The 25,045-nt window shown below is 39.9% G+C and overlaps 2 protein-coding genes across 21 annotated transcripts in view; one reads left to right on the forward strand and one right to left on the reverse strand.

The window, feature by feature from the left end:
• LRRC40 (leucine rich repeat containing 40) overlaps positions 1–25,045 on the forward strand; it is a gene marked incomplete at its 3' end in the record, with an annotated part of 30,571 nt that overhangs the window by 4,937 nt on the left and 589 nt on the right. For 2 of the 8 annotated variants that reach the window (XM_082227279.1, XM_082227274.1), the window contains exons 5-15: positions 361–484; positions 1,673–1,815; positions 2,755–2,927; positions 4,098–4,188; positions 4,293–4,338; positions 7,108–7,219; positions 8,680–8,787; positions 10,563–10,673; positions 12,020–12,097; positions 14,602–14,787; positions 16,744–18,184. In XM_082227279.1, the coding sequence (XP_082083405.1) occupies positions 361–484; positions 1,673–1,815; positions 2,755–2,927; positions 4,098–4,188; positions 4,293–4,338; positions 7,108–7,219; positions 8,680–8,787; positions 10,563–10,673; positions 12,020–12,097; positions 14,602–14,787; positions 16,744–16,849 (1,278 nt within the window). Of the gene's footprint in view, positions 1–360; positions 485–1,672; positions 1,816–2,754; positions 2,928–4,097; positions 4,189–4,292; positions 4,339–7,107; positions 7,220–8,679; positions 8,788–10,562; positions 10,674–12,019; positions 12,098–12,189; positions 12,341–14,601; positions 14,788–14,985; positions 15,036–16,743; positions 18,185–19,878; positions 22,193–25,045 lie in introns of those variants that run through there. The other 6 variants (XM_082227278.1, XR_014220873.1, XM_082227277.1 and 3 more) reach the window with 6 other exon arrangements.
• LRRC7 (leucine rich repeat containing 7) overlaps positions 1–25,045 on the reverse strand; it is a 202,083-nt gene that overhangs the window by 313 nt on the left and 176,725 nt on the right. For 6 of the 13 annotated variants that reach the window (XM_082227221.1, XM_082227222.1, XM_082227227.1 and 3 more), the window contains one exon: positions 24,398–24,488. In XM_082227221.1, the coding sequence (XP_082083347.1) occupies positions 24,398–24,488 (91 nt within the window). Of the gene's footprint in view, positions 1–12,280; positions 12,353–18,722; positions 24,489–25,045 lie in introns of those variants that run through there. The other 7 variants (XM_082227216.1, XM_082227212.1, XM_082227213.1 and 4 more) reach the window with 5 other exon arrangements.

Consider the following 25,045-nt stretch of genomic DNA (forward strand, 5'->3'; position numbering starts at 1 on the left):
TGAGAAAGCTGCTCACACACAGTAAATCATATTTATTTCAAACAATGTATTTCTATGATGAGGCTTATGACTGTCTTCAGTCTACCAAGTGAATATTCCATTCATTGCTGCTAGCTATTCATATTGCTATTTTATAATCCCTTTGACATTGGAACTACTGCATTCTGACCATGCCAAACAAGAAATTCTTGGACTTGATTTGAAAAAGAACCAGGGTGGAAATACTGCAAGTGCTGACTAATAACTGTGCCATGTTTTCATACTTAGTGCTGAACCGATACTACTTGGCTTATTCACCACAATTTTCTTACGTAGCCATTCTAAACCATAACATATTTTTTTATTTTCCGCTTTCTTTAGGATATTTCCAACAACCGTATTTCTAGTATCCCAACAAGTTTTCGTTTTCTAACAAATTTGGCGCGGCTCAATTTGACTTGTAATCATTTGAAGAGCCTGCCAGCAGAAATCAGTGCAATGAAAAGTAAGGAAGCCTTGAATTGTGACTTGACTGCAATCTTTTTGTTGTCTTATTTTCTTGGTAGTAGGGGTTTAATGAAACTTCATTTTAAAACTACATTGCTATCACTCTTCTCTAAGGAATTTTATGTTCATGTACATCAGTGGTTCCCAAACTGGTCTGTGGATCACTAGTTTCATTCAGGTGGCCCATAGTGTGCTTATAAAAATAGAGTAAATATATATATAAAACATCAAAACAACAACAACCACACAACATCTAGCACTGTGCATACCATTGCTACAATAGGCAGATAAATCATTAAGTGGTCGGCAAAGACCCTCAACAGTTTTCAAGTGGTCCATGGGGGAAAGAGATTGAGAACCACTGATGTAGTTGAGAAAGTGTGGCACTCAATTTTAACCAGAACTTGGTAGTCCAGCAGAACTGGTCTTCACAGTGCAGTAAGACTTTCCTGTGACAAGTTATGAGAAGACGCTTATATGTAAAGTGCCTCTGCATTGTAATCTGCATGCAATGTAAGCTATTCACAGCAGAAAGCAATAGTTTTCCTTGGCAAATGTGGGGCAGCATGTATTCAGAAATGTGTTAACAGCTATGTGTCTTTGTACAGCTATAAATAATGGTCTGGACTGAAAGAAACATGAGCAGAGTTCTGCTCATGTAACAGGGCTTTCCCACTCACCATTCACACTGCAGGCTACCAAGCCCTCTGAAAAGTCATTCCTTATCGTTGGGACCCTCTGAGACAGTGTGTGAAACAGTGTGAAAACTCACAGAGGGAAAAGGGGCAACTCTGCCTTGTAAGCGGAAGTGCCTTCTTGCCTACACAAGAGGCTTTTCCTCAGCCGTGAGTCATTGTCTTTTATTCCCAAGTGGCATAGCTCTTAACTAAGAATTCTGAAGATTCTAATGTAGGTATAATTTAAAAATCCAGCAATATATTCTACAGCCTTTGCATTAATTAATATTTGGCTTGGCTGGCAAATATTTGAAGCCTCTTTCAGAAGTATAATAAAAACAAATATTCTTGTGTGGTGCTTGTATTTAAGCCACCCTATTTTTTAATTCTAATGTTTCCACTTGTTTCTCCATTTTGGCATTTTGGTAGGCTGTTGTGAGGACAAGATGTTAAATGAAATGGGCCTAAGGCCTGATCCAGCAGAGCTATTCTTATGTTCCTTTCTATAGGTCTGAGACAGCTTGATTGTTCAAAAAACTATCTGGAAACAATACCTCCTGAAGTGGCCAATATGGTATCATTAGAGCAGCTTTATCTAAGGAGAAATAAATTGTGTTACCTGCCAGACCTTCCTTCATGTAAATTCTTAAAGGTAAGGTTTATTCTCAGTACATATTACCTAAAATATGTAAACTCCAATAAAGACATCTTTTAAAACAGATTTATTCTCAGTACGTTTGATGCCTGTGTGTGTATAGATTGTGGTATTGAATCTTTTCTTTTTTGAAGCCTGTTGCAATTAAGGATAAGTTAATCTTTATGTTGGTGAAACTGAAATAAAAGTGGTCAAGTTAATGCAGCTAGCTTCTGAAATTGGATTCTAAGCTTTATTTTGTCTTGTGATGCTAGGGTTACATTGCATTTAACAATTAACATGGTGCTTTCAGGCAGCATTTTCTTCAAAGAGAGGGGCATCCTAGTGACACATGCACATAAAGCTTTTGTTCAAGTGTGGGTGGAACATTTTTCAAATGAAAACTAATTCTATCCAGATTTTAATAAGGCTGGTGAGGGCCAATCCAATGCAGAAGTCACTCTGGCTGAGTTCTGTGCAGTTTAGTAAGTGAATAATCTAGCAACTCTAATGACTTAAGTTTCTACAAGGTAACTATAGACCAGCTATATGTCCAACAGGTTGATCGCAATCGACAGGTTGATACCTGAATGATCGCTGTTGATTGTGGTCGACCGTGGGCTCCCTTATGATCGCTGGCTCTGCCCCCACTGTTGTCGGAAAGTATTGCTGCTCCTGCTTGTTATTAGCGGAGCAACTGTAGTCTCACAAAAAAAAAAGCTCAACAAATTTGGGCCCTCCCCCCAGTGACAATGGGTAGATCACTGTCAGTTGTTTTATACTGGGAGTAGATCGCAGTCTCTAGGGAGTTTGACGTGCGTGCTGTAGACTATCTGCTTAAAAAACTCTAAATTCAATAAATATGTAAAAATACGACTCTTGCATCCTATGTAATAGATTAACCTTGATACAGAATTGATAGATTATGTGATTTATTCATTTTTAAAATTCTTCTAGGAGTTGCATGTTGGTGAAAATCAGATTGAAGTGTTAAAACCTGACCATCTGAAACATCTGAATTCTTTGTGTGTATTGGAACTAAGAGATAATAAGCTAAAATCGCTGCCTGATGAAATAACCCTGTTACAGGGGTTAGAGCGACTAGACCTATCCAACAACGATATTAGTAGGTAAGACTATGGGCATTGTTTAGAGTGACTGGGGAAACCCAGCCAAATGGGCCAGGTAGAAATAATAATAATTAGTTGTCTTCCTTAGTTTGGAGCAAGTTTACACTGTTACTGAATTTAAAAGCAAATGCTCAAACCATACTGTTTCTTGAAATACATTATTATTAATTGGTAAAGTAATATTGAACCATGAATAATGCTCTAATTAACAAGGTTCAGAATGCAGGGGCTTGGATCTTAACCAGTGGTGAAAGTTCCGCTAATAGAGTGCTCCCGTCAGCAAAAGTGGGGGGATCTTTCACTGATTTCCGCATACCCACAAGAGCAGTGTCCACATGAAATTCTGCTCTGGATGATTGGGGAAATCATTCAGACCAGCAGGAGAAGTGGCATGGAGGTACCTGTGAAAATTGCCTCTCCCATCCCTTCTGCCAAGGGGATTCTCAACTGGATATTTCCTTATCAGTGAATAGAAGGAGCTTGTGACTGTTTGCACTTACCGTATTTTTCGCTCTATAAGACACACTTTTTCCCTCCAAAAAAGTAAGGGGAAATGTGTGTGCGTCTTATGGAGCGAATGCAGGCTGCGCGGCTAAGCCAGAAGACAGAACAGCTGCGCAGCGATCCCTCTCGCTTTTCTGGCTTCTAGCTTAGCTGTGCAAAGCCTCCGCAGGGCAGCAGGGTGCCTTCATCCAGGGAGCCAGGGATAGTTGCGCTCCCTTTAAAGAGCGTGCGGCTATTGCGGGAGGTGGGGGAAGTGACAGAGCCACGCGCTCTGTCACTACCCCCACCTCCCGCAAAAGCCCCCAAGAGCCGCGCTCCCTTTAAAGAGTGTGTGTGTGGCTCTTGGGGGCTTTTCTCTGAGTGACGGGCTGCCCTTCTCCCTCCTCGGGGAAAAGCCTGCAAGCGCCGCACACATGCTCCACGCGGCTCGTGAAAGGGAGCGCTGAGCAGAGCCTGGGATGCATACAGGCTCTGCTCAGCGCTCCCTTTAAATAATATTTTTTCCCTTGCTTTCCCCCTCTAAAAACTAGGTGCGCCTTATTGTCAGGTGCGTCTTATGGAGTGAAAAATATGATAGTTTGGATCCAAGCCTGAATAACTGAACTGAGCATTGCTTCCATCTTCTGGCTTTGAGGTTGTTTATAAAGAGAATTCTTCTCTCTGCAGCCTTCCTTCCAAGCTAGGAAACCTGTCTCAACTGAAGTTCTTGGGGCTGGAAGGAAACCCTTTAAGGACAATCCGAAGGGATGTTGTACAAGTAAGAGCATAATTTACATACTGTCTTGAGTTGTTTCTACCCCTTAAGATTCAAAAGATGCAAGTGGTTGACAAGCTTTTTGTGCTTTTATTCTTCCATTTCAGAAAGGGACGCAAGAAATTCTGAAATACCTTAGAAGTAAAATACAAGGTAAAAGTTTTCTTTGTGAGGATAAGGTTACAGTTAAATCAACTCTTGGACTAGCTAGATTAACTCTTCATGATCTTGTTATGTCTAGAAATCTATTTGTTCACACCTGGTTGCATATCTTTTCTCTTTTCCAAGTCCCACATAAGAGATGGTTTCTAGTATGCATCAGAATGAAGTACATCCCTTGTGATATAAATTCTTATATAAATAAATTCTTACATAAATAAATTGAAAACTCTTGCTCAGTGTTAATAGAACAGTGGGAAACAATGTCCAGAGGAATCACTTGTTGACTAGATACCAGCTTAATAGTTTACTACAGTGGTACCTTGATTTAAGAACTGCTTAGTTTATGAACAAGTTGGATTAAGCTGCAAACCCGGAAGTGTTTTGGTTTGTGAACTTTGCCTTGGAAGCAGAACATGTTCTGCTTCCTGCTGAGTGTGTTCCATTTGTAAACTGAGTCCCCCACTGCTATGGGAAAGTACGCCTTGGTTTAAGAACACTTTGGTTTAAGAATGGACTTAAACCGGAACAGATTAAGTTTGTAAGCCAAGGTACTACTCTATCTCTTTAAAATGGACATGGAGGTGGAAGATGCAAAGATAGCAATTGCTACATTTCCTACAGCTAGCTCTGAATGTTGAGCATGACAGTCCCCTGCACTACATAGCAAACTGCCTTAGAATCTAGAGGAAATTTTTGCAGCAGTTTGTGATACAATAGTTTGCTTTTCCAAGGAAAAAAGGCAAAAATATAAGTTGTGGATATGCTTAAGGTCACTCTCTGGATTGTCACACATGACTTCAGTATTGAAGAACACTGGGAAGTTATAAATTGTACCCTCCCAAAATACATTCACCAATATTTTTTGTGTTACTAAGATTTATAATCCAAATGATATTAAACTGCAATAAGTAGGCTTAGATGACTGGGTAACTTGGAATTAAGAATGACATTTCTGACTGAAGCTGATCACTTCCTTGTGTTCCTTTACTTAATAAGGAAATAGCCACATACTTAATTTTGTACACATGCTTACAAGCATGCTTAAAAGCATTTGAAAATGTTTTATTGATTTCAGATGAAGGGCATACTTGCAAGTAAATGTGCTCATGCTTGAGCACTAAGGCTGCTTTCTCCCTTGGTGTTCTATTTAAACTTAAATTTATGTATCTAAACATAAATACATTGAGAAAGAGGGAATGAATCTTAACTATTTGTGCCAGAGGATTTCGAGACTAGTGTGCAATAACTAACTGGTGATGGCACTTGAAAGGTCTGGCTCTGATATAATTTGAAAATAATTCCTTAGCTATATTTTGTATGTATACAGTGGTACCTTGGGTTACATACGCTTCAGGTTACAGACTCCGCTAACCCAGAAACAGTACCTCGGGTTAAGAACTTTGCTTCAGGATGAGAACAGAAATTGTGCTCTGGCGATGCGGCGGCAGCAGGAGGCCCCATTAGCTAAAGTGGTGCTTCAGGTTAAAAACAGTTTCAGGTTAAGAACGGACCTCTGGAATGAATTAAGTACTTAACCCGAGGTACCACTGTAAAAGTTAGATGGTAGAACTAACGAACCTGGGTTACTATACAGACTTAACTGCCAATATATTTCATAGTCAGGTTTTTTAAGACATGTTCCAAAATTGATCGGAAACTGTATAAGCCACATGTGATCAGAGCATTTTCTCTGTGTCATTTGTATAGCTTCCACTTGTATTGCAGCCAAGTTTTTAGGCTATACAATCACAAAGTTATTTTCCTGTAACACCCTATACAGTTCTTTGACATTTGGCAACACTTGAACAGACTGAGCACAAGATACTTACAAATGCAATCCAAAAATGGTTCACTTACAGCCACTTGCTCCATTGGTCTTGATATACCGTATTTTTCGCCCTATAGGATGCACCGTCCCATAAGGCGCACCCAGTTTTTTTTGGGGGGGGGAATAATAAAGGGGGGGAATTATTTCCCCCCCAGGCGCAGGGCTGGGGCGAGGGAAGCCCGAGCTTCCCCAGCCCCCAGAACAGGCAACTCTCCGCAAGCCGCGGGAGCCCAGCACTGGGCTCCCGCGCCTTGCGGAGAGCAGCGCGAAGTCTGGGCGTACTGAGCTCAGTGCGCCCAGCCTTCGGCATGCAGGCAACTCTCCGCAAGCCACGGGAGCCCAGCGAAGGTTGGGCGCACTGAGCTCAGCACGCCCAGCCTTCGGCATGCAGGCAACTCTCCGCAAGCCGTGGGAGCCTGGCGCGGGCTCCCACGGCTTGCAGAGATCTGCGTGAAGCCTGCATTCGTCCCATAGGATGCATACACATTTCCCCTTCATTTTTGGAGGGGAAAAAGTGCGTCCTATGGGGCGAAAAATACGGTAGTTAAGGAATACAAAGTTCTACGCCCTACGTCACTGATATAGCTAGCAGTGGATAAAACTGCAGTCCAAAATACATTCTTACACTTGGAAGAAATATTGATATTCCCAGCCTTTTCAGACTTTCCAAAGAACAAGCCTGAGAGTCTTCTAGATCCATTGTATGAAATATTTTGAACAAAGTTGTCGTTAATTATCGTTGTGTCTGAATGAAGCAAACTTCATCTGCTGTGAAAACTCTTACTTTGATGATGTTCACACTCCAAAGTGGGTAAAATTGAAATGAAAAATCATCCTAACTACTTGGCTACATTTTTAAAAATCTTCAGATTTTTGCAGATTCTCATGTTTGTAAAATATTAAACATATATACTTACTTTTGCTTTCTTTAGATGATGACATAATTGGTCCAAATGGAGAATTTCCTGTGACAGCAATGACTTTGCCAAGTCAGTCAAAAATTAATCTGCATGCTATAACTGCATTAAAAACGTTGGACTATAGGTAAGAGAATTTTAAGCTTATCAGCTCTAGACATATACCGTATTGGCTTGAATATAAGCCTCACTTTCCCCCCAAATTCCGACCGTGAAAAGTTAAAGTGTGGCTTAAATTCACGAACTTACAAAAATTGGCTTTTACGATATCACTGCTGAAACAGACATATGGTAAAATGGAACAGGTGTGCGTGCCAGTGGAATTTTAAGGGAGCAGCTTATATTTGGGCATTGTCTCTCTCCCGCCCCCCATGAATTTTAAAGGTTCGGCTTATAGTTGGGTGTGGCTTATATTCGAGCCAATACAGTAAATAAAAACAAATATAATGGGCAGAATCCAACAAAGTTGTTCTGTTTTCATTTACACAATGGAATTTCCCTCTTTCCCCCTCTGTGCCCTCTCCAGATCTGCTCCAAAAGGTTTTGGGGAACCTCCAGAACAGATTTAGAGGGTGCCTGGGGAGAGGGAGGGGAACTTACACTGCGCAGACAGAAGTCCTTGTGCTTACGGAACTACTTTGTTGGATACCATGTGATGCATCCTTGATAGAGCAAATGGTACTGGTGCAGTTTTAATGAGGCCACCCTTTAATCATGCGTGAAAGAAAACGCCATAAAAAATACCTGTTTTTAACTTCTTTATTGAAACTTCTAATATTTTATATTCTTGTAAACTGCTTAGCTGTTTCCTTACAAACAGGCGGTATATAAATTTTGTTAAATAAGTCAGAAGTGGCTCACTTAGTGGGGTGGAGCCACAGTGCTAGCTTCCCAGCAGCAGCAGCACTTTCCAGGGGTACAGTGGTACCTTGGGTTACATACGCGTCAGGTTACATACGCTTCAGGCTACAGACTCAGCTAACCCAGAAATAGTATCTCAGGTTAAGAACTTTGCTTCAGGATGAGAACAGAAATCATGTTCCAGAGGCGCGGCGGCAGCGGGAGGCCCCATTAGCTAAAGTGGTGCTTCAGGTTAAGAACAGTTTCAGCTTAAGTACGGACCTCCAGAACGAATTAAGTACGTAATCAGAGGTACCACTGTATCTAGGTGGAGGAGAGATTGGCTTCACAGATGCACCCAAACATTCCCAATCAGGTACTGCACTATTAAGTTTAAAAGGCTCTCAGAATGGCTTACGTAAGATCAGTAACAAACCAGACAGTACTACCTATGCACAGGATTTCATTCTAAAAGTGTCTTTGGATTAGTATTGTTGACGTTTTTTAGCTGGAGTTGCAAAGATTATAAAAACTCTAATGCATCTTTCCTTTTTTAAAAAGTGTCTCCTTAGGATACTGGGATCTGGCTTCCTAACCATGTTTTATTTTGATATTTGAGTACAATATAATTCATTTTGCAACCTGACTCTTAAATGTACAGTGCCTTTCCTATTGGAGTTCTGGCCAATTGATAATGTTGTCATCCTTCTATTAAATAATATGACTTTTTAAATAAATATTTTCCAGTGAAAAACAGGCAGCTGTAATTCCAGATGAAGTGCTGAATGCAGTTGGAACCAATCCAGTCACTACTGTAAATTTCAGCAAGAATCAGCTGACTGAAATTCCAATAAGGTACTGTTTCTCCTATAGAAATATTAATTAAACCTTTTTGAGATGGTATGGGGGGGGGACTGGAGTGCAATCACATACACGGCTGTACTTTTTGGTAGTGGGGGTCTTGTACTTCTTCATGTGCCCTCTCCTCAAGATGTCTAGAGGATGGAAACATGAGAATGGGTCTTTTTTGCAATGGCTCCCTGTTTGTGGAATGTTCTCCTCAGGGAGGCTGGCCTGGTGCCTTCACTACATATCTTTAGGCACCAGGCAAAAACATTCCTCTATAATGAGGCCTTTCACTGATTATGCAATCTATGGCCTTTTAAATGTATTTATGAGGGGGTTATTGGGGTAAGTTTTTGTTATTATTATGATATGTATTTGTTTTTAAGTTGTAAACCACCCTGTGATCTTCAGATGAAGGGCAGTATATAAATTTAAGTACAGTGGTGCCCCGCAAGACGAAATTAATTTGTTCCGCAATTTTTGCCGTCTAACGAATTTTTCTTCTTGCGAAGCACGGTTTAAACGGCTTAACAAAGTCGCAAGACGTTTTCGTCTTGCGAAGCAAGCGCATAGGGGAATTCGTCTTGCGAGGCAAATCGCGAATGAAAAAACCTTTCGTCTAGCGAGTTTTTTGTCTTGCGAGGCATTCGTCTTGCGGGGCACCACTGTAATTCATAATAATAATTGTAAGACCTTTCATGGGGTGGAGGAGGGCAGAGCGGTGTTAACTTAAAAGCAAATAAACCAAGGTTTGGCCTACAGCAGAATTTAGGAAATCATCACAATAGATATACAGACAAGTGACCTGATTTGTACACAACACTAAACCATAGTTGAGTGTTATGTGAAGGGAGAAGAGTTACAGCAGAGTTTACTTTTACTTTTAAAGAATCGCAGCTTAACTCTACATATGAACGTAGGGGCAGTGGCGGAGCTTCAGGCTCTGGCATCAGGGGGCGGAGAGCAGGCGGGGTATGATGTGCGTCCTGGGGGCAGGGCACCCAGCGCAGGGAGGGCAGCCATGATGGCACCCCACCGGGATCGCACTTCTGGGGGGCGGGGCGCTCCCCCCACATTCCTCTTCCTCCGCCAGTGCCTAGGGGTCTGAATTAAAACAAACTCTGTTAAGTTTTATAACAACCCAGATAGATAGATAGATATTTGTGTGTGTGTGTGTGTGTGTGTGTGTGTGTATCTATGTATATACTGTACTGTATATATAAAAACTAAGCCATGGTTCTGTAAAAATAAACTATTGTACACTTTGGCAAAATTATCCTCCTAGGCACATGGGATGTGAAGAGTGGAGTGCAGGTGTGTCCACATTGTTTTAAACCATGGTTGAGAGTTGCATGTGAATGTGGCCCAAGATTTCTGATACTGGCTTCTTCTAACAAACCATAGTTTAAACAAGAGGAATCTAACATGATGCCCAACAGATGTTGTGGACTAGAACTCTTATTATCCTTGGCCATGCTGGCTGGAGGTGATGGGACTTGTGGCCCACAACATCAGCTACCGCTGGTTTAAAGTAAGCAGAGTTCCCAATTCAGACTTAGTGAGTTAGTTTGAACCTGGAAGCAGGTATTTTCATATTGTGGCTGAGGCCTATCTAAAGCTGACCTAGGGCCCATTGGTGGGTCCTGCCCCAGTGTTTGAGAGAAACTAATAGAAAGTTACACAGTGGTGAATACAATCCGGTTTAATCTGATCTTTTGAAATAGCACGAAACAATTGATGAGATCAATTGCTTTTTTCTTTTTCTTTTTACAACTGGGCTTCAGAATTGTGGAACTAAAAGAATCAGTCTCTGATATCAATTTTGGTTTCAACAAGCTCTCGTCTATTTCTCTGGAGCTCTGTATGCTTCACAGACTGACACATTTGGATGTTAGGTAGGTGATTACTTAAACCTTTGTTTATACGACATTTTTGAAGGGAATTTGTAGATTCCCTTAAGGATTTTCCGCTTGATTAATGTTGACAGTTGAATGTTAGCCAATGTAGGTAGGTATGTTTTTTTTAAAAAAAATTGCACTGTATTTGTATTCAAGTGAATCCCAGAGCAGCTTGCAAACAGCAATGAACATAACAGTAGAACATCCCAGTTACAACACAAACACAACCATTTCAGTGCCTGAGCTATTAAAGCTTACCCTACCAAGCAGGCCCATGCAGAGCTTGTCTGAGACCCGGACCAGAGTATTGTTAGAATAAAGTTATAAACTCAAAAAATAAAAATAAAAAGCAGCTGGTCCCTGACAGGGCCCCCCAGCTGGCTTAACCCTCTGAGGCCTGGGGCAAGTGTATCTGCTGCCAGCCCCCTGAATGGGTCTGCTACCAAATAATACACTATATAATAATTTATTGTAATCAATAAAGCAATGGTAATAAAACAGCAGCTAAAAAGTAGGCTAAACTTTTTTACATTCACCCATACCCTACTTCTTCCATTCAGTACAGGTAACTTGTATCTTATGAGCCCTTATGGCAGAGCTTTCCAATCTTTTCATATTGGTGACACACTTTTTAGACATGCATCATTTTGCAATCCAGTAATTAAGTTTTACTAACAAACCAGAGGTTAAACTAACCCCTTTCCAGCCCCTGGAAGAGCACAGGAAGTGTTCACACTGACACACTGCAGCTGACACACTAACGTGTTGTGACATAGTTAGGAAAGTTCTACCTTACGGTGAGGCTTTCGAAAGGCAGTGTGAGGGCTCTGGCCCAGAGCCCTCATACTGCCTTCCCAAAGCCAAGTAAGCCCACAATAGCAGCTTTGTGCTATTGGGGGAGGATAAATAAATGGTGAGTGATCTTCTCCATTTATTTATCCCCCCCGTCCCCCTGCACAAAGTTGCAGTTGTGTAAGTTAAGTTACACGTTAAGTTGTGTTGTACCTGTAATATGCAAATAACTCTTTTTCCAGATGCTTAGTTTGATGCTTTTCAGAAGCTCACAAGTGGGTCTTAACCCTCCATTTGCTCTGATCTCAGCAACTGGTAGTCAAAAGCATATTGTCCCTGAACATGGTGGTTCTACTGGTACTAATGTGCACTCATCATGTATGTTGATTTATATGTAGGGTACATAATTTCCTATATACAAGTGATACTTTGTCATGGGAATTCACAATAGAATAGGTACCAACAGTTCTGCTTGCTTATTGAGGCAAATTAATCTAAATCTTTTAATAAAAATTAATAGTTGGTTTATTTGGTTGCTTTTTTCAACTTAGAAATAACTTTTTGACATCTCTGCCTGATGAAATGGAAGCACTGACAAAACTGCAAATAATTAATCTTGCCTTTAACAGGTAAGTGGTCTTGTAGATAACTCTACCAAAATTGCTAAATACATAGTCTTTTGTCTTAGCTTTGTTGTATTACAGGATATCCCTATTCCTAGGATTTACAGCAGGCTTCTGCTTTTAGAACTTCACTCAAAAAATCTGATTGCCTCAGCAGTGTCCTGTTGGAAGAGGAAACTTCTATGTCACTTCAGCTTAAGTCACGTGTGGGGAACCTGTGGCGTTCCAGATGTTTTTGTTTTCTTATGAATGAACTGCTTCCTGAAGTGATTTTATCAATAAAAACATCAACAATGAAAACCATGTCAAAGCAAATACAAATATAGCTTGGAATAAATATCCTCCTTAAAAGGAAGGGCTTCAACAGGTGCCAGAAAGACAATAGCGATGGCCCATGCTTTTTTTCTAGAAAAAGAGGTGCTGGTACTCACCATGAAGTTGTTACAGTAAGTGCTTCACTTTTTAACAACAACAAAAGGTGAGTTGACGGTACTGTGTACCCTTGACGGTACCCTGTGTGCCCCGGGTGGGTGGGGGGAGCACTGGCGATAGCTCCTGTCTGTTATTTAATGGAAGGAATTTCAAAGAGTCGGCACTGTCACTCTAAAGGCCTGACTCCTACATCATATGAAAGAAAACAGAAATGGTTTCTGACAGAGACCCTATTTTGCAGAGCTCAGTATTCAGTTGGGTGTTTATTTTGGTTTTATTTATTATTACATTTATACCCCTCCTTTCCTCCAAGGAGTACAATATGGTGTATGTGATTTCCCCACTCCTCATTTTATTTTCCCAACAACCCTGAACTGTCAAGATGATGGCAGAAAAAACAGATGAGCACCTGAGATTGTACCAGGTGCAAGCCATAGCCAAGTTGCACATAATTGTGCAGAAAACTGGAGTTCTTTAAGCCAATTAATTGAAAATGGTGAAAAAAGAGAGGCATCTATGAATTTTCAATAGCTATGGGTGAAGCCTCATGAAATAGAAAAAAGGACAAGCCCATCTTGTAATTTCATACAGCAGTGTAATTCCAATCCACCCTCTGCAAGGACACACCCAACTCCTCATGGACTCATAAGGTAACTAATTCATTCATTCATTTCAAAACTGTAACTGTTTAAAAGGACCAGTTACCCTTATAAATCCTTCCACATATATGCATCTAGGGGGAAATACCTAAGTGAAAGAAAAAGCGTGCTTTTGAATCCTTACGAAAAAGTTACTGAGGGAATTAGTGTTTATACATTTATTTGACTGTGCCCCTCTAGGTGCTGTTGCCTTGGAAACATTCCCCTGACCTTTTATGCTTTGGGAGAGTCAGCTCTCTAAAGAGAAACAAGAAACATTTTGAGCCTGAAATTCTAGCACTGTCATGAAGGCAGGGAATGAAAAAGGCAGGAAAACTCCTCAGTTTAGCAACACCAAAAGGGATAGAGAGGAAGAAACACAGTTAAAAAAACCCCACCAACTCACAAAATACACAATAGGAAAGACACAAGAGCAAGTAAAGGAAAGTACTTGAGGAGAGAACAAAAGGAGCCAACTGTCACCAACTTCAGGCAGGTTGTCTGGTGAGAGGGATGACTCCTGGAGAAGGCTGCAAAATGCTTGAGTGGACCATGTTACTTTCAGTAGGAAGCATCTCTATGAAGAACGTCAGCCATTATTAGCTGAAAAATTAGAAGCTCCAAATATTGGCTTCGTTCTAGACTTTAGTTGGTTGCACATAGTTTCATTGAAAGCAACAGGGTTAAGTAGTGGCTAATTTAGAATATAGAATCTTTTAGGTTGGAAGGGACCCAAGGGTCATCTACTCCAACCCCCTGCAATGCAGAAATCTCAGCTAAAGCATCCATGACAAATGGCCATCCAATCTCTGCTTAAAAACCTCCAAGGAAGGAGAATCCACCACCTTTCATGGTAGTCTGTTCCACAGCCAAACAGCTTTTACTGTCAGAAAGTTTTTCCAAATGTGTTAGTCAGAATCTCCTTTCTTGCAACTTGAAGCCATTGGTTTGAGTCCTACTCTCCAGAGCAGGAGAAAACAAGCATGCTCCCTCCTCCATGTGACAGCTCATGAAATATTTTAAGCTGGCTATCATATCTCTGTCTCCTCTTTTCCAGGCTAAACCTATCCAGCTCCTTCAAGCGCTCCTTGTAAGGCTTAATTTGCAGACCCTAAATCATCTTGGTTGCCCTCTGCACATGTTCTAGCTTGTCAACATCCTTCTTAGATTATGGTGCCCAGAAGTGCACACAGTATTCCAGGTGTGGTTTGACCAAGGCAGAATAGAGTGGTATTACTTCCCTTGATATGGATGCTATACTCCTGTTGATGCAGCCTAGAATAGAACTTAATATGAATCCAACCCTTGGTTTTGTAAATTAGTTCTCTAAAGGCTCCTAATAAACTCAAGTCACTTGTGCAGTGGTTGTATTTACAAATTATATTCTTGGGTGGATTATTCATAATTATATTAATAAAGTGTCTCTGGTTTTCTTCATAGATTTAAAATATTTCCAAATGTGCTGTATCACATTCCAACTCTTGAAACAATCCTCCTTGCTAATAATCAGGTTGGATCCCTGGACCCTCTGCAAATAAAGAAGTTGGACAGGCTTGGTACCCTAGATCTTCAAAATAATGACCTCTTACAAGTACCACCAGAACTTGGGAACTGTGTCAATCTCAGGTGATTAACTTAATGAATTTTGGATAACTTTTTCCTATACAGCATATTCTTTTTGAAAATGTTCATATTTATTCTAGGAAAGACTAAACAAAGCAGTACAAAAGTTCATAATGAAATCAGTCTCATTTTTGTGTCATCTGACTATTTGAATAGATTAGGTTACAATTTTGAAAAAGTGTACTCTTTGGCTCTTTTCAGACATTGGTTGAATTGAACAAGATTCTGCTTCCCAGGATTATATACCCTCAGTAAGCATGGGTCAGTAAGGGACGCGGGTGGCGCTGTGGGCTAAAGCCTCAGCGCCTAGGGCTTGCCGATCGAAAGGTCGGCGGTTCGAATCCCCGCGGCGGGGTGCGCTCCCGCTGTTCGGTCCCAGCGCCTGCCCACCTAGCAGTTCGAAAGCACCCCCGGGTGCAAGTAGATAAATAGGTACCGCTTACCAGCGGGAAGGTAAACGGCGTTCCGTGTGCGGCTCTGGCTCGCCAGAGCAGCGTTGTCACGCTGGCCACGTGACCCGGAAGTGTCTGCGGACAGCGCTGGCCCCCGGCCAATAGATGTGAGATGGGCGCACAAACCCCAGGGTCTGTCAAGACTGGCCCGTTCGGGCAGGGGTACCTTTACCTTTACCTTTAAGCATGGGTACAATATAACTGAATATTTGAATGGATAGTTTTCCTAACCTTATATGGGATAGAATTCCACAAACAAGATTTGTTAGAAAGCCCATGTTCAAATAAGCTCAGTCAACATGTCAGGAGAACCCTGTTTGCAAAACTGCTCATCCTAACTGATGGTCCTAAATAGATGGTGATGCAGTTTTCTTTTCAAGGTGCAATGATGGAATTTTATGCATAAATCAGTGAGTGGTGAAGTGGCTCAACTGTTGAATAAAGTAATAATGTGGTCTGATGCAGACAGGGAGAAATGATTGAGATGTATTCTCCTGATCCCTTGGTCCCAATTAAGGGATCAATATTGAGTCAGGATCATGTATATCTGCAGCATGAGCTCCCCCAGCCAGGTTCAGGATTTACAATAACACTAGAATTTTAAGCTGGTTTCAAATTCAATGAATTCCATCTGCAAAGGTCTGAATAAGAAAAATGTAGAAACGTAAGAAAAACATTTCCCAAGTGACTCTTTAAGAAAGAGAATTTTAAAGGTGCGGTTTATCTGCGGGTGTGGCTTATATTCGGGCCAATATGGTTTATTTGCCATCTTTCAACCACAACTGGACTTATTCAGGACAAAATATTATTATCAATTCATCTGCTTAAAAGTTCAACAGCACACTAGATTAGTGTTTCTATTCAATCTCTCACAAAGACGATACTTGAATATAAGCCGCTCCCTTAAAACTGGGTTACAGGCTAAAAATTGCTGCGGTTGGTAGAATTGTAACTCCAAGCCAATTTAAGTCTTTGATCTTGCAAGCCCACAAAAGTTACCATACAATCGCTAAAATCGCAATTGCTACAATTCCGTGACTCAAGCTCTCAAATTGGCAATAAAACATTTTTTTGTTCCGTTTTACCGTATTTCTGTTTCAGCAGCAATATCGTAAAAGCCAATTTTTGTAAGGTCGTGAATATAAGCTGCACTTTAACTTTTCATGGTCTGAATTTGGGGGGCGGGGAAGTGCCGCTTATATTTGGGCCAATATGGTAAATGAGTAGAGAAGGCTTCCTCAGCCTCATGCCCTCCAGATGTGTGGGACACAATTCCCATAATTCCTGACAATTAGCCATGCTGCTTGAGGCTGATGGGAGTTGGTCTAAAACATTTGGAGGGCACTAGGCTGGAGTAGAGGCATTGCTGACTTCCATTTTTAAATAAATGACACAATAAAATAAAAGTGATAAGATTTTCTCATTTATGAATGGTGATTGTGTGTATGCATGTACATGCGTGCACACACATACAGTAGTCTTAACTGGTTTTTGGTCCTTCTGTTAGGACACTTTTGCTGGAAGGCAATCCTTTCCGGACTCCTCGAGCTGCTATTCTTGCCAAGGGGACAGCTGCTGTGCTTGAATACCTAAGAAGCAGAATTCCTACTTGATCTGTTGTGCTTGGTTTGAACTGAAATGTGTGCAAGATCTTACCTTCTGAAGCATGAAGATCGAAGTCCTTATAAATAAGAACTATTTGCTTCGTTTAGCATAAGCGGAGTGCATATGCTGTGGTCACTTTTTAAGAGCTAATTTCACAAAGGACTCTTACCTTGCATGCCTCCAGTTCAAACTATGCTTGCGTACATACTTGTATGGTGTATGGGTAGGTTATTGATAGATGGTTCTATTCGTCCAGCAGCAATTCCCCTCATCATGACATGATTGTAAAAATACTGCTACCATCTAGGAATTATTGATAGCTGTATCCATGTGCCCATCTGATCTCTTCTTAACCGACATATTCTATATGAACAGGTACGGTACGTTATCCAAAATTGGATATGGTTAGAATTGTGCTATTGTGTTAATTTTTTTTTAATCCTGTTTTAAATTTCCTTTTCTTTTAGCTAATTTTAAGGTCACCAAAAAAGGGCTGCCCCCAAAATAAAATAAATCCAGATCTTGATTTGCATAATATGAAGCATTTGCACCAAGCGATTGCCTGCTGAAGAATTATGGTGCTGACTTAATCACTAATGAATTGGCACATTTATCAAATTATTATTTGAAAATAAAACTCAAATTATATATCAAATGATCAGTTTCATAAATTTAACCAAATGACTTAGTGCAACTGTTTACAAATGCCAGAAATGTTTAGAAAAACTCTGCTGTGTGGAACATCACAAATGTTGGAATATTTTTTTCTGTTTTTTTACAATTAATACTTGGTTGTGTGTGCGCCTTGCAATTATTCAAGATGCTAGTTTGCCAAAATTAGCAGTTTCCATTTATTTTCCTTTTTTAAATGTTATTGCTATTAAGAGCTGCTTCTTTTTGAAGATGTCCTACTTGTACAAGGATAGCTTAGTATGAAGACACATGGCCTGTGTCAGCTGTGAACACCACACACATGAATTTTCTCCTTTCTTTGCAAGAAACTGTGAAACTGGGAGTTGGAAAGGAGGAGGCATGTAGCTGCACCAGAGTATGATCTATTATATGAAATTCTTTTAACTCTAAAACTGTTCGACCATGCAACCCCACTTTCAGATTAAATTTTTAAGACTTGTAGAAACTGGAATCTTTTTGGAAGAGGGTTATTGATGTGAATTTCCCTGATCTGTTCTTAATTTGGGACAGCCATGCCTACACCCTTAAATGTGTTGTCCTGGTCTTGTTTTTGTGTTTTTAATAAACTGTTGGGAATCGCCCAGAGTGGCTGGGGAAACCCAGCCAGATGGGCAGGGTATGAATAATAAATTATTATGATTATTATAGTAGCCCCTGCGTTGAGTTATGTATAATTAGAAGCATATATACACTATTGCCCATAAGATACTTCCCTTTTCCCAAAACTTTGGATACAATTATGAAAGCCATAGTCTGCACCCAATGAGAGACTAGTGCAGGGCTGATTAACCTGTTTTTAAGAACACAACTCCCATCACCTTTGACCATTAGGTGAAGCATTTGTATCTGTTGGATGGTGGCAGTGGATTCTTCTAAAGGTTGTAGAGCTTTATGCAGCTGACTGGCCTAATAACATGCTGACAGCCATCCGGTACTAGCAACCATTGTACTGTACCATTCTCTGCAAGTCCTAACCCCTAGGTAGTGAGAACAACCTGAAAAGCTAACAGCGTCTTTTTATGTTGGCGAATGCATTTATAGTTCTGTACTTCTGATGCACTTGGATTGAGGAAGTAAAATAATAATAAGAGGCCTGGCAAAAAGTTTGGTGGTGTTTCTATGAATTAGCAAAAGTGAAATAGTTGTCTTTTAAAAAAAAAGTGATTGCAAGACTCCCGCACAAAGTACTTACAATAAGGTGCCTTTATTTATACAATAGACTTTTTAATATATTATTCAAAACACTTTTTTTAATACTGAAAAAGGTTGAGTACATCAAAGCCGAAAATGGCTCTGCTATACGCTGCACAGCATTGTTTGAGTCCCTGTATTCTTTTTATGTACAGAAAGCATCTGCAAAATGCATTCTAGACACAATATGCACCTTACCAGTTAGTGTCAATACACAAATTAAAATGGGAGCGATACCACCTGCATGTGCAAATGAAAGATAATTGATTTCACTGAATCAATAGATTTAAAATATAGTTTTAAAGTACCTTTTTGCACGTAAAATGAAGCAGCTTCCAAGTTCAGTAAATCTGTATACTGCAAAGACATTGAAATACATTCACAATCTATGTTCATAGAGTAGTAAGTGGTTCTTCATTCAGCCATATTTACAATGATATTGTAATTAAACTGAAAAGTACAGTTCTTCATATAGCAATCTTTGTAACACATACAAAAATGACAGTTCTGTATATAATTTAAGCTCAAAATCACAATTTTCTCAAAATATTAATTACAATACAGCTATCTCTATAATTAAACATGTGTTTTATAAAATGGTAAAATTTGTAATAAAGTAAGTTGTTTTTGACTTGATTACAGTACTCACAAGTAGAAAAATGTAACTTAATAAGTCTTTGTCTTGCCCAGTGTTAAGCCACCTAAGCTAGCAAAGAGGCAGGAAAAGGCCCCAGTTTATAAAAATTCAGCCTCTTGTGCTGAACTGGTGTGGCTTCTTGATGTTAAGAATAAAAGCTTTTACAAGAGGGCATGAAAATTCTAGATGGAGTAAAATGGTGTGTATTATACATGTTTTGTGTTTGACTTAATGCGCATCTGAAAAGTTCAAAAAGACTAGTAAGGATGACTCATTCTAAAAGTCTGAGTTAAAATTCTGCCATTGTATAGAGCGTTAGAAATCTGGCTATTAAAAATGTGTGTGCTGAGGAAAACTAGGCTTTGCCTTTGGGTGTCAGTATTGGGCTGCACAAATATGACTACCATTGTTGTTGGGCATAGCAAAAACTGTCGTTCATTAACCCACCTTCACTACATGTAAATCCAATCCAAATTACTGGTTTAGAAATAGATTTTATTCTTATCTTATACTTAGAACACAATGCAATAACGAAGACCATGAGCAAAGGAAAAAATGGAACTGAAAATATTCAACAGCAATTCCTAAAGGAAGAAAAAATGTTTTGTGAAAGTGTAAGTTACTATTTGAGTTCCATCTTAATTTTGCCTCAAAAGTACATGAAAGCTGTAAACATGGAAAAACCGAATCAATGTTACTAAACACTGTTGCTGTTGACAATGATACATTCTGAACATTAGCAGGGATTAGCATTTTGCTTATATTTCTGTGATTTGCATGATTATTTCTTAGAGAGGCATGTATTGCAGTCAGACACAGAACTCAGTACACTCACAAGTTAGCTCTGTACCACGCTGAAACTACTGGTTTTAGTTTGGTAAATAGGTAGGCACTGCTGCTGCAAGAAAAGGAAGCAGAGAGTGGTAGGATAAAGAACACTATCCTTTGTGGAACATAGCTTTCATTCCAGATATCCTAGGCACAAGGTTTATAATAGGTTTTTGTTTTTAAATTAACTACTGTTCCATCTTTTATTTATAAATTGGTCACAAGCAGGGCTTTTTTTTCCAGCCAGAACTCACTGGAACTCAGTTCTGGCACCTCTCAGGTGGGTGCCATTGCCATCATAAGAGAAGAAGGGAGTCATTCATGGTGAGTTCCAGTATCTCTTTTTCTAGAAAAAACGGCACTGGTCATACAGGGCACCATCCAGAGGGACTTGATGCAACCAATGTAGCTAAGAAGTCTGCCCTTTTTTGGGAAACATTTCTCATCTAGTCTCATTGCACAGCAATTTCTGGGCGAGTTACAACAAAACAGTTTCAAATTCACAATACAGTTACTAAAATGAAGCATAGAGCCAGCCACCTAAAAATAACAATACTGGCATCAGATCTTGCTATGTGCCTGTGTGAATTACCAGATATCTAAAACTTAACAAGATTTAGGTATCATGGAGGGGTGGTGTTGGTTCCAAAATGGAAGCATCATCACTGAGAAAGCGTGTGATGCTTAGATGGGACATCACATGGAAACAAGATGTATGCTAACTTGAGTTCCATGAGGGAAGAAAGAGATTAGTGTAGTGGCAAACCCAGTAACGGCAGAAGTTACATTTTGACTACCTATATTTGTAGTCATAGGGTTTCTGCAATTGTTGCAGCACGTGGCTATAAGCAGAACACATGACTTTGAGTCTTAATTATGGTGGTTGCCTGAGTTATCTGGCGGTCATGTGTTATAGCTCATATATAAATAAAAATTTGCATATAGGTAAGAACAATGGTTCCAAACCAAAAAGCATGCAGTTGTAAGAACAGACGTCTATACTGCAAGAGGCATTCCCCCTCTTGCGGGAGAAAAGCACATGACTCTTGCCATCTACCGTTTTTAAACACATATGAGTTTTCCCCCTACAAGTGTATGTTCTGCCTGCATGCATAGATACATAACAAGCTTGTGTCACTGCCTCCATGTAGTGATGCTCCATACACATTATGTTTTCCTGAACAGCTGTTGTGCTGAATTGAAGGAATGTCAGCCTTTCCCTTTATTTTACTTACAGTGTAGCTCTAATGTGAGAGTTGGTAAATAAACCTTTAAGAACTGTTGCTAACAGAACTGGTGCCATGGCAACCAATGCAGCAGAGTCAAATTCTAAAGAAGTGTAGAATAAATGTCAACTTTTGGATTTCACTGTATTTTTAAATCATTATCAAAAATGAAAACAAATGAATTTTAAAACATAGGATCCCCATCTGGATAGGAGGACTAGTAAGTTTCATAGCATTTGAAGTTTTAGATCATTGATCTGGGATTCAAAGATCACTACAGGCCCACAGCATGCAAAAGAAATAACATCTTATTCTCCATTCTTGCTACGAAACAAAGAGCAAGAACATATGATTCCCAGGCCATCTCCCTGGCTTCCAACTTTATCCCCACTTGTTAATTAAGCAACCTGTCATCATTATCTGATTTGATAAAACAGTTGAGCTGAAACCACATTCTGTTTAGTCATAAGGCTATCCTGAGTTATTTTATGGTTTTATATTTCATTGCCAACTGTCTTGAACCTAGGAGAAGGTGTCATATAAATATTTTAAATAGTTTAATTATAATGTAAATTCAGAAACGTTATTGCTTGTGTAAAGTGCTAAGAGAACTGAATTACATTAGGGCTAAACCACTTTTAATTAGCTACAGTAATGGTTCTTCTATTGATAAGCAATATTAAGTGATTTGCACACTGTTCCCCTTCATTAACTGCCACCTTGTGGATTACCTCCTACACATATTTCATCAAATAAAGCATGTTGTTCATTAAGAATTTGAGCTGAGCATATTTTTGCAATAGGAGGGTCTGAGCTTGGAACATGGGAAATGGCATGGAAGGAGTGCATTTTAGGTTACAAATATTCAGATTAGCTGTGACTATTCTTTGTATAACCCTAAACCATGTCACATGATTGTGGTAAAGGTAAAGGTACCCCCGACCCTTAGGTACTTTGACGTGCTTTCGAACTGCTAGGTGGGCAGGAGCTGGGACCGAGCAATGGGAGCTCACCCCTTCATAGGGATTCAAATTGCCGACCTTCCGATCGGCAAGCCTTAGGCTCACTGGTTTAGACCAAAGCGCCACCCGCGTCCCTATGATTGTGGTAAGAAAGAGCACATCCCCTTCTTGCTAATTCCTTTCTGGACACAATTCAAAGTTCTGGTAATTATCTTTGAAGCCCTAACAGCAAACATGGTAAACCTTTTTCAAACTGAGGGCTGCATTACCTCATGGGCAACCTTCCAGGGGCCACATGTTAGTGGCGGGTGGGGCCGGAGGACAGGTGGGCTGAACAAAGGATGTGAGACTTTTGTACACTAGACTACATTCCAGCCATGCAAGCCCATGAGAAAGGCAGAGGTTTACACAGGCACCCACATTTTTATCTCCAGGCAAGCAAGAGGCCTTAGCACAGCTCAGAGACACATTCTAGTTGGGCAGTGTGTGGCCTAGGGAGAATCTGAGGGCCAAAGAGGTTCCTCCTCATCACTGCCCTAAAGGATCCCTGAGGGACCATCTCTCCCCCTCCTAGGTTGCCTGTTGCCTAAGATTTGCTTCGAAGGCTCCCTTCCATGTCATGTTCCAGGCTGAACATTGAATATTGGATGGGAAGCGGCAAAAAACCCTACCTCTGTGGTCATACCCACATTATATTCCCTCATTATATCATATCTCACTATATATTTACGCCTGCTGTGTGGTGCATCTTATCATGATCATCATCAGCTGTGCCTGTCTTTGTTGTATTGGTTTATATGGTTGTATTATTTCAAGCTACCCTGAGTGATGCAAATACATATGAAGGGCAGGAGATGAGCTTTTCAAATAACAGTATACACACTGAAGCTCAGTTTTGCGTGTGTGACACCCTCTCCCAGCTCAAGGAATACCTTAAATCAATCCTGTAAGGCATTGGGTGCTATTCGGTTAAGTTTTACTCAGAATAGATGCATTGAAATCAATGAAAATTATTAACTTAGACATTACAACTCTGAGCAAAACAGTGGAACACCACCCATGAAATTTAAAAAGGCAAAGGGAGGAATTCAGTGTCTCACCATTACGTTTGTTCTGTCAGCACAAGCATTTTTGCTTGCCAGTCAGAAAGATCTCCCTCTCCTCTGCCCTCCCCAAGCTGATTGGGTGGCCAGAAATAGGGGGGAGCCCTGTTGCACTAGCAGAGCTCATTTACTGTCTCCCGCTAGCACAAATATTTAGTTGTATCAGGCCCAAAATTTTAAAGTGCAATTCTATAAATGTCTCCTCAGAAGAAAGCCCCATTAAGTGCAATGGAATTCATTCTCAGGTAAGTGGATATAGGACTACAGGTTAATTTTTATATAGATTTCATTTTAAGTGTCTATAAAAATACTATTTAATAATCCATTATTTTTGACTTTAGACTTTGTGGGAATTACAGTTTTAAATAGTTTTCTTCCTAAAGCCATGAAGAACTTTGAGGCTGTGGCTGGGTACACACACTACCTTAAAAGGGCATGGCTTCCCCCAGAGTATTCTGGGAATTGTAGTTTATCCCTCACAAGGCTATTGGGGTAGGTGGGTGTCATGTCTTTTAAAGGTGTGGTGTGCATGCAGCCTGTTTTTTGATGGATGGAATAATTTGTAAATAGCTTGTGTGTGCTTCTGTGTTCTGAAACTACATGACATCTAGAAATAATTAAAAATCATCTTGAAAAAAAGCTGGTACCAACGCACAGAGGCTTACAATGAGAACTAATATGTAATCCCATGGAAGTTACATTTATATAGATATCCCTCCCAATGATCAGTACTAACATATATTATACATTTGGCACTATGTTTGCCATTGGTCCAGCAATTGGCAATTTCCCCCCATATATATATATATTCATTTATTTATATATATATATGTATATAAATTTTTATTTAATTAAACATTAGATCTGGCTAGACATATTTTACTATTTATAAAAAATATTTAGACAGTAAGCTCACGTTGAATAACTAGGTCTACTGTATTCTGGAAACTCTTCAGTAGTAGTACAGCTTTTTCATGTTCCATATGTACAAAACTGTGTCCATTTGCCTGTAACAGACAAAAGAGAAAAAATTATAACTAGATATCCATTGTGCCTACATAGGAAATACAGCTGTAAAATCAACTGAAATCCTACAAGTGTATAAAAATCAGCTGAAAGGTTATCCCAGTAAAAGCTCCATTCAAATTTTGGTTTTCCAAAAGTCTATGCAACCCCGTATTGGTGTAGTCATCTATTGCTCTCTTGTTTATTTCCACCTTATACCAATTTACTTGGGTTTATAATTTTCAGTTTCCAGGGGTCTGTCTCCATTCAGCAAGGAGACTTGCTCTTGGAAAGAAGCTACTCAGGTTTCCATCCTGATCACATTGGTTTCTGTGTATGCAAGTGTCTCATAAGAATAAATAACTACAACCCGCAACTCTACTTGGATGAGTGTTATCCTTGTTGGACTAATCCACATTACCTAATAGTGTATTAGTGTGGTAAAGAGAGCTGCAAGCATGAGTTCAGAGCGCTTGAGTTTGGTCAGTCCTGCCTTCAATGTCGGCACCGATGCTGGTGATCTATTAGCCAAAGAGATCCTTAAGTGCACACTGTTGCT

The sequence above is a fragment of the Podarcis vaucheri genome (assembly GCF_965113315.1).
Source record: "Podarcis vaucheri genome assembly, chromosome: 6".
NCBI lineage: Eukaryota > Metazoa > Chordata > Lepidosauria > Squamata > Lacertidae > Podarcis > Podarcis vaucheri.